Genomic DNA, 9,425 nt, shown 5'->3' with positions numbered 1-9,425 from the left:
ACGGTTGTGAATTTCTGGGGCCATTATGGCAGATTAAAGTGGCATAGGAATGCATTTTTTTCATGACATTGTTGAACTGCTCCATTGTACATGCCAAATAATTCCTGCCAGTTAGGACAATTGGGTAGGTCAAAAATATTTGCCTATATTAGGTACATTCCACTAGTCCTGGCAAGCATGAATTGGAGACCACCTAATCGTTTCCATACTCACCCTCATGAACTGGGGTATGATGTAGTTACACGAACTGCTCGCAACACCAAGCAAAGACCCCACAAGGCCAGAAAAATAATGCACCAGAGTTTTATTATCATAGGTTAAGCAAAGGAAGATCAGAAGCTCGTTTCCAATTCCTTTGAAGGAGTCACGCGACGCCTCTTCGAAACAAACAAAGCCACCGTGGCGCTTGCCGCGACAGCCATCACCAGCGCAGCCACTCCCAGACCAAGGACGGGGGCAGCACCTGTGAAACACCAATTGAGAGAAAGGGCTGGTGGGCAACTGCGGAGCTGTTAAGCTAGGGTTTCCACATGCCAGAGGTTGTGGGGCATTTGACCCATCCAAGTATTTGGTCAAGGTGTACTGTTAAAAAATGTCACGTCACTCACCAAGGTTTGCCATTTAACACTGGTGGATGGGCTTAGATCAGCATGTCACACATCTTATGTTATTAAACAATCAAATATTATTATGTCTGTTAAAACAGCTTGCCATCTTAAAACATATTTACATCTGACGACCAAAGTACATTTAAGGAGGATCATGGCAATATCTGTTGGGCATAGCTTTAGGGCACTGCTACAATATCCGTGTTTTGTACCTTTTCAACTAGTTTTTGGGGAAGGGGGTGGTATTTGGATGTCATAGCCTTTTCAAAAGGAGGAAGAAACCAGACCTTCCAAATTCCATAAAGTTCCGTATAGAGATCAATTATAACAGACTACTAATCTAAGAGGTCAACCAGAGTCATTGACTCATGGACGTCCTGGTTTAGCCTTAATTTAATCAGCTGTGGCGGACGTCCTGGTTTAGCCTTAATTTAATCAGCTGTGGCGAAAAGAGGTTCTCCTTTCTGGCAATAAAACAGGTGTTGATATATTCCTTTCACAAGGAATCAAGTCTGTATTAACCACACGTACTTTTAGTGAACATGCGCCTTTTATATAGATATCGTTTATGAAACGGATTGGTCTGCACCAGAGACAACCTTCTTTATGGCCTAGTCCGAGTAAAACCAGAAACCGTCAAACGGTGAACAGTACATAGATAATTCATGCATCGGAGCATTTTTATCCCTGGGTGAGCGGATACATCATGGGACTGTTTTGCCAGTATCAAAGTACGAAAAATAATAGATTTTACCCCGAGACGGGACAAAATGCGCCAAGAAAGAATCTGGCAGCTTTACCTTCGGTTGCAGATGTAGAAACCCGTGGCTGCTGCCGTTTTGCAGGGCTGCTTGGCTCAGCACCATTTGAGAAGGGCTTGGCAATCACGATGGGGCCCAGCATCACATCTTCCACCGCATACGACGGTCCTGAGTGAGAGGACCACATTTGGAATGTGGCGAATGCCTAGGCTCAAGAGCTTGATTTTTGTAGCCCATATTACCAGGTATCATTAAATGCATTAGTGCATATACATTGTCCCAAAGAAGCGAGTCTGCCTACATCATGATTTAATGGGGATGTAGCGCTGTGGCACAGAAATGGCAAGTCACCCCCCCCCCCTGCCTCCCCCACAGACTAATTGCTGCTGAAATTTGTGAAACTAGAATTACTTTGGGGTAATTTAAAGCATACGTTTCCACAGATAGCTGGAGGAATGGGGGGGGGGGGGGGATGCCAGGCCTTTGTGATTTAGGAAATTATTTTAAAAAAATCGAAGACACACCGAACGGTCACAATGGCTGGCCGAAAATCTAAGGAATTCCAGTCTGTGAGAAGACGAGCCGAGGTGGGAGAATTTCGGATACAATTCAAAAGCGAAACTAGCAAATCAGTCTGGCAACGGCAAGATCCCGTGTATGGCCCGCAAAATCAACCAAGGATTGAGAGTCTTGCAGAAGACGGGCGAATGTGTTGCCAAGTGCCGAGTTCGGCTTTGACAGTATCGCTGAAAGTTTAATTTTACATTCATCGTGATGTTTTGAGTTGCAGACTACCATAAGTTGTATTGCACCAAGTTAGAGTTGCGAGGAACTAAGGTGGTGGTCAAATACATGTTAGAAGTTTGAGAATTGAGCGATGAGCTGTGACGAGCAGCTGACCGCGGCAGGAACCCTCCTGAAGCCCAGGGGCCACCAAGGGTAGTTGTGCATGCCAGCTGCTACTCAGAGGACCAGCAGCGCAGCAGGTAATGATTCACCACGAGCGTGTGGACTCGGAAACCCGAGCAGACTACAGCAAAGATCGCGTCTACAAGGATACAGTGGCTATTTAGTTTACTTGCCATATGACAGTATTTATTTCAATGGTGATGCCTCCATTTTTGATTGCCACATACCCAACACCATTATTTAGGTAAGGCTTACATGGTGAATGTCGCAGTTTGGATTTTCTGACAATTTCCTAGAACGTAACACCCTTGATATTCAAGGGTCTTCTGTACATGACTAAATGGCCGATTACGACGGCTGTACTCACCAGTCACTGCTGCCACATCCCTGCGCCTTCTTCCACTGGGGCACGTGGATTCGCAGCAGCTGCACACCGAGTCCGAGCCATCAGCAGAGACCCACCTGCATTTGCACGCAAATGTCGTCTGTAGTTGCACAGGCAATGCTCACGCGTATCCGTTCACATTTAAGGAAAGTGCCGATTGAGCAAACGTTTAGGGCAAGCAACGTACAGTGGTGTACCATTTGGCCAGCACCACTCGACTCAGACTGATGGCGAGAAAACCGCACTCGATGGGAGCAGTGGCCTGGAATACAACTCTGGGCGTAGTTTTGTTTAACTGTATGACATCACCCGACCTGTATAGTCAGAGCCTTCAAAGAAAAGTATTGCAAGTATTTGTAGCATCAAGGGGTAGCCTGTGGCCAGCCCTCGTGATCAGCTTGAGAAAAATCTACGAAGGCGAGGCTCAGTTGATGCTCCTGACATTAGCCACGAGTGAGATTTGAACTGTGGCTAACAGGCAGAGATTTTTCAAAAGGAGCTCAAAGCAATTTCAGACGTCGTATGCAGGCTTCGACCAATAACCACCTGACTACAGCTTAAGATCAGTCCCGTGGGACTGCACAATAATTGTAATACCAATTGCAGGTAAAAACCGAAGTTTGGTCTCAGGGATTTTAGTTAAGCACACATGCAAGGCATGGATTAAGCTATTGGATGGAAGACACAAATTTCTGGGCAATGCAAGGAAGAAGACCAACCTGTATGCAGCCGAGGGGCTGTAGGTGCAAGCTTTATTGACAGTCGTTGGAGATGTTGCAACATCTGCAACCTTCAGCTGGCAGAAGACAAAAACCTGGACAGAGAAGAGGAAGATGGGTTCTCACTCAACCACACTGCCTACTACGTGGCTAAAGGTGGTGTCTGTAGAAGCATGCATGACAGTAGATCACCTGATCGCCATTGTTGGTCAACGTCGCAAGGAAGCGGAAGGAATCTATGAAGAAGCGAAGGACGTTGTCACTTTGCCGGAGCAGGAAGCCAGAAGTAAGGTGAGCATCATACGAGACTTTGCCATCCACCAGACACCTGCACAGACACCGTAGACGTACGACATGTGGCTTTACATAGGGCAGGCTAGCAGAAAGCCAGCGCTCGGAGATGTCGTACGCCTCTTCTACTGTATAATGATGCACTGAGGGTGCGCCAAGCCCACTTCTTAAGGGGCAAGGGGCTCCTCCCACCCAAACAAACCAAAGCAGTCACCAATGGCATACATTGACCACATCTCTCATCAGTAGTGTGTTGACCGACACCACATGACAAAAAGCATTCACCATGCACCTGGGCAGGTTTAACCATCAGAGCAAGATTTAGCGGCATTCCAAGGTCAGGCTCTGTTATATACTCAAGCAGTGGAATGCCACCTTTACGACAAGGAGCATAAACATTCAGACAGGATTAGGAGAGATAGAAATCTCACCCAGAGTTAGAAATTATTTGGTAGCTGAGGGGAGAGTTCCTGTCTGGAACCGGGGTTGCAAAGCAGCTGACCACGAAGATCCTGAGTGGAACGTGGTTCACCGTCTGCACGCTCGCCTCGACATTCAGAGTCTGGCCCAGCTGGTATACGGTGGAAGGTCGCGCCACACTCCAGTCGTCTTCATAAAAACAAACAATTAGACAACATCAAAAACACAATTACCAAGGCCGAGTGCAGACTCAAAGCGCAGCTCGGAAAGTGCTTGCTCACGCCATTGCTTGTGGAAGAATCCCAGAAAAATCATGGGACCTTTTGCCAGTACCAAAATATGAGAATAGGTTTCCTTTTTTTGGCAACAGGTGTTAAGATGTTGAAACACCAAACTGAAACCTTTTGCAAGGAATGATGTGTCTGCATTAACCACAAAATTTGTGGTCAGAAGGAATCATGCAGACATGATTGCTTGTAAAAGGCTTCAATTTGGCGTTTTAACATCTTTACACCTGTTTTGTTGTCAGAAACATGGGGAAAACCTATTCTTAAACATGAGATAAAGTTTAAGGACCTCGGTTATACATCTGGCCTATTCTTAAATACCAAGCAAACATCTTGAATGGTTTAGTCTAAACTGCCATCCTGGTAGCAGCCATGTGCATAATAGGCAATCAATGTCCTCACACCACTGACCAGTCATGAGCCTCAGCGTGAAGCTCAGCTGCTGCTGCATAACCTTGGCGCTGCTGAAGGGGATCCATGTGGGTTTGATAGCATTGCTGGACACGTTCCCCTTCCTGCAGCGAGGCGGAGATCAGGCACACATTCTCTACAACGAGCAGAGGCGGGCGATTCTCAACAGCACAAATTGTGACCAGATTATTATTGCAATGCCGTTAACATCTTGCAAATAATAGACAAGCAAATATATACAGAACCATATTTTCAGAGTATATTTAACATCGCAAAGTGCAAGACTTACAACCGACGAGGACCAAATAAGAGTAAGTAAGAGACTTGGTGCAATGAATGCTATCCAATGGAGTACAATTCAGAGGACCGTGGTTCACACAGTATGCAATGCATGCACCACTTCAGACGTGGACACTTGTAAGGCAGGATGTTTGAGGCAGGCCATAACACAGGCGCTTGATGTGAACCCATCAGTAAAGTTGGCACCAAAAACCTCCACGACAGACAGTACAGGAAAACTTTCCATGCGTGGATTAACTCGCTGTCATTTTGGCTTTATTGCAATTCAGGCCTTGCAAAGCTAAACAATAAGAAAAGGCACGAAATTTTTAAAGCCAGTGTTAGAATTGCAAGCAGTTTAGCTGGACTTCAAAATTGAAGCAAATATCAACAAGAGACTGCTGGTGAACTCGCCTGGGATAGCGGCAAACGACCGGCACGGCGACGTAGTTTGTGCGGATAATGCCCGTGTTGGACGTGGGGCGGTAGTAGAGGTAGTTCTCGTAAGACAGCAGCTCTGCACTCATCTAAGACGGGAGGAAGACGTGGGGTTTATTACCCAGTGCGATACGAGTGGCATTGAAAAAAAAAAAGCTCAAACACCTTGGTGAAAGTCCCAATGCAGCAGTTCCTTGGTTTAACTAATTTACCTGGCTCATGTCCACCATAAAAACCACATCCACACAAACCATGGCAGATGCAGAGTCCTGATGGAATATGGGAGAATAAAAACGCTCTGATGTACGACTGGTCATCCAGAACAGACCTTAACATAATAATGCAATGACCGATCTACAAATACCAAAGGGACTTCAAAGCAATACACCCCGCTGATATTGAAGAAGTCTGGCTCGACTCGAATGCGGAATTATAGTTCTTATGCATCTACACGCGACCAAAAAAAAAAAAAAGCAGTTGGATTGCGAAGATTATGTTACAGCAGCATTAGCAGCCAGTTACCTGGAGGCTGCTGCCACAGCTTTCCAGTGCGTAGAGGAACGTCACCGTCCCAGCAATGGCGTCGCTCCCAGTGACGGGGCAGGCTGGCACTCCCAGGGACAGGTCACTCGCCTGGGCCAGGTGACCCGTGCCGAACAGGTCCCTGCTCACGGTCAGCGTGAGCGTCGCCTCGTCACACACCACACTCACCGTGGTGGAGGTGGCCACTGTAGCTGGCGGTGCCGCACGGGACGAGACGCGAGAGTTACCCAAACAGTGACACAGGTGGTCGGTGAAGCCGTAGAAAGTCTCAGAAACTCGCAGTCACAATCATCCACACAGAGCTGCGAATACTTGGGTTCGAATTCCCCAGTAGCACCTCAGTAACTTAATACACGCGTTAAGACAGGTTAAGAATACGTTTTGGCAATCCACTATTGGATCAAGTCTTACACACTGCTATCGTCAGTTTGACCATACAGATCAGTACGGGCTGAATTAGGGCAAAGCCCAGGTCTAGACACTTGTCGCCGATGCTAACATTACCGGGACGCAAATTGATGTTCAGGTATATAGAACAGGGAATCAACCACCACGCCACACTAGCAAACCCATCGTTAGTACGGGTATGTTATGGTGTTCTTATCAGGCAACACGGTAGTTGCATAGAACGACAAAAAAAGATTGAAAATGCATCTTTCAACCAAACTCCACTTACCAGAGGCAAGACATAACAACCCCAAGACCGCGAACAAAGCCCTCGTGGTCTCCATCGCAAGGACAACAAAAACCGAGACTTAGCACGGCGCTAGCAGAGCCAACGCAGCCACTGTCCCGACTCGTGGCTTTTATCTGCGCGCGGGCTCATTCGGTTTCAGTAATGAGCCAATTAACTCCTCCTGCGTACGTGCTGCGTGATTGCGGTGCAGCTCCCACCCATGCACTTGTGCCGACATCGAGCAAACCTCTACCGATGAGACAATGAGTGAGTGGATCCGCTCTGATAAAATCTCGCTGATGAAACAATGCGTGGGTGGGTATGTTCTGTTAAAATCTCGCTGATGAGACAATGCGTGGGTGGATCTGATCTAATCTGGATCGGGATCGCTGAGAGCTCTCCATATAAAAGGGGGTGCCGTGGGCGAAGGGAGGCGACGCAGCCGATTTGTTTAACGATGGCGAACCTGCGAGTTCTTCTACTGCTCCTGACCAGGTGAGGAGGCCGGAGGAGCGTGGTGGTGGGTTTTAGTGGTGGTGGTGGGTTTTAGTGGTGGTGGTGGGTTTTAGTGGTGGTGGTGGATATATTTCTGTTTATATGATTGTGGTTATGGTTGTACTTTATTAATCCCTAATCTCTGCTATTACATACACTGAAACAACAAATGGTAAAACAAAGCAAAGATAAATACACTATTATACATTATTGTAAATAAATACAAAGTCCATCCAATGCATTGAGATAAAAATGTGGTTTTGAAATGTCTCGCGTGCACCATTTGTGGGGGGCAGGGGTTCCAAAGGTGGCTTTGCGTGGCGCTGTTCACGCCAACTCCATCGTGCACCGTGCTGGCCTTGAATAGGTGCTCCCTAAAATCGCCACTGGCCACTTCATTTTGGGGGGGGGGGGGGTGGTGTTTGCCTCTCTGCTTTCCCTGCGTTCTCTCGTCTTGGCGGTCACGTTTCTCGTGCCCCCCCCCCCCACCGCAGCTTCCTCTGCCCGGGCTCCGTCCTCGCGAGGCTGCGCCAGTCGCTGGGACCGCGGACGCTGGGGGAGCCGAGTGGTAAGGGGGCGCTGCTGCCGTAGCCACGTGACAACCACATCGCCCATTCTCTCAATACCACCTCGTGTATACAGACTCCGCCGTGTGCAAAACTAGAATGGCGGCGTCTCTCGGTGAACTGGAAGGTGCTACCGGCGACATGAGTTGCCCACGAGAGCGCTGCCTGGACGAGGTGGGGGGGGGGGTGACTTTGTGCGCTGCAGCAGTCACGTGACGCGACGTCACTGCTGCTGGGCACGAGGCCGCCATGGGGATGATTAATAGTCCCCCAGTGCATTGGAAAGGCGTTGTTCGGGGACATTAACGCTCCCATGCACGTTCCTTTTAACGATAATAACGCTTTCGAAAAATGTGGCTTGTGACTGATTGGCACCGCTCTTGCAACTTTACTTAAAATAGTCAATTGTACGCTATTTGACCGCACACGACCTATACGTAATACTCGCGTGGCAAAATCGTCATGGCCTAGTTCCTTTCTATTGTAGTAACGGTGAACTGTGCACTCGCGTTGATAATTTGCATATATCAGGATCTACCGTGGCAACTTTCCACTCTTTCAAGAGTCTAATCCGGGGGGGGGGGGTCTATGAACAAAACATCAAGAGCCATGTTTCCTTCTGCGGCTTCGAAGCTGCAGGTTGACTATCTCTGGTTTGAGATTCATACTGTCGAGTCGTGCACGTGACCTTTTGGAATTTGCGCCAAATTAGAACAACGCAGCACCTTACAGACTTGTGTGCACGGACAAGTGAAGGGACTGATGTGCGCCCACCCAGCAACCGGCACGGGCTGTTTTATTTTTTCATAAGGTGTCGTTGACCTGTCCAACTTCTGAACTGCCTCCCCCAGGTCTGCTGAAGCAATGCCTCTCCTCCACTCTGGGTTTCTCTGTGGGATGGAGCAGCTCCTCTGACAACGATTACCGTGTCTTTGTACGGAGTGAGTCCACGAGCGTTCACTTCAATCGTGATGAAATAATTAACCATCTTGATCCATTGTATGATGACTTTACATGGAGCTTCTCAAGGATACTATCAAATTGATTCGGGGCTGAGATTCTCTGGCCACTTGTTTGGTCCCAACTGATTTGTTTTCGATGTGCTCTTACCTCTGCAGTTTCTCTTCTATAGTGTCGCTGTTTAGGTTTTTTGGTTCACTCTGCGTTGTGAAATGTAATTGACATGAACAATGGAACATTTAAGAATCTGGGATTCGAAGCATGGTAATGTATTGGCTTCAAGGTTCTTTTCAACTCGTCTAATGCAGCAGATGATTGGAATCAAATCTTATTCTTCCATAGGATAATTGCGTGTTTTTACTAGATGGGTGATTCCCTTATTCATCAATGCCACATTGTGCGTGTCTGTGCAATGGGCTCTCCCTTTAATTGGAACATTTCATGCAAGGTGACGACTTTCGTTGTAAACTGAACCTGGTGACTCCTGTCAGATTCTGGTTCTCTACTCGCATCGTCTGCATTTCCCTCCGTGGACGACTTGGGAGATCTTGTCGCGAAATCTGACACGCAGCCTTATTTGCTAGCAACTATTAGACGAGGTCGTTGTGCAGGTTTTGGGAGTACCGTGATTCCAGCAGCGTCTTGAGGATCCTGTGTCCTAAAGACGTTCCTGGTAC

The 9,425-nt window shown here is 47.6% G+C and overlaps 2 protein-coding genes across 3 annotated transcripts in view; one reads left to right on the top strand and one right to left on the bottom strand.

Annotated features, from left to right (window-relative positions):
- Window positions 1-289: 289 nt before the first annotated feature.
- On the bottom strand, window positions 290-6,841 carry LOC142907410 (zona pellucida sperm-binding protein 3-like). Its single transcript, XM_076056900.1, has 10 exons — window positions 6,728-6,841; window positions 6,031-6,242; window positions 5,481-5,597; window positions 4,792-4,891; window positions 4,105-4,282; window positions 3,575-3,710; window positions 3,383-3,477; window positions 2,646-2,740; window positions 1,409-1,537; window positions 290-463 (listed from the first exon to the last, which is right to left on the bottom strand). The coding sequence occupies exons 1-10, from the start codon at window positions 6,780-6,782 to the stop codon at window positions 333-335; spliced, it is 1,248 nt and encodes a 415-aa protein (XP_075913015.1). The 5' UTR covers window positions 6,783-6,841; the 3' UTR covers window positions 290-332.
- Window positions 6,842-7,122: 281 nt separating this feature from the next.
- Window positions 7,123-9,425, top strand: part of LOC116958504 (zona pellucida sperm-binding protein 4-like) — a 70,506-nt gene continuing 68,203 nt past the window's right edge. Inside the window, exons 1-3 of one of the 2 annotated variants that reach the window (XM_076056898.1) lie at window positions 7,123-7,222; window positions 7,717-7,790; window positions 8,640-8,729. In XM_076056898.1, the coding sequence (XP_075913013.1) occupies window positions 7,185-7,222; window positions 7,717-7,790; window positions 8,640-8,729 (202 nt within the window). In that variant the 5' untranslated portion in view covers window positions 7,123-7,184. The remainder of the gene's footprint in view (window positions 7,223-7,716; window positions 7,791-8,639; window positions 8,730-9,425) is intronic. The other variant, XM_076056896.1, reaches the window with a different exon arrangement.

Source organism: Petromyzon marinus, chromosome 79, assembly GCF_048934315.1.
Source record: "Petromyzon marinus isolate PM22_M1 ecotype Great Lakes invasive population chromosome 79, UKy_Petmar_22M1.pri1.0, whole genome shotgun sequence".
Lineage (NCBI taxonomy): Eukaryota > Metazoa > Chordata > Hyperoartia > Petromyzontiformes > Petromyzontidae > Petromyzon > Petromyzon marinus.
This window is presented reverse-complemented; position numbering and strand designations above follow the sequence as displayed.

Excerpts from the sequence above, each read along its gene's own strand:
- LOC142907410 (XM_076056900.1), bottom strand. The coding sequence starts at position 6,782 with ATGGAGACCACGAGGGCTTTGTTCGCGGTCTTGGGGTTGTTATGTCTT. Across the intron at positions 6,243-6,727 it reads GTTGTTATGTCTTGCCTCTG|CTACAGTGGCCACCTCCACC; the intron begins GTAAGTGGAGTT and ends CGGCACCGCCAG. Across the intron at positions 4,892-5,480 it reads TTTGCCGCTATCCCAGGCGA|GGGAACGTGTCCAGCAATGC; the intron begins GTTCACCAGCAG and ends CGCTGCAGGAAG.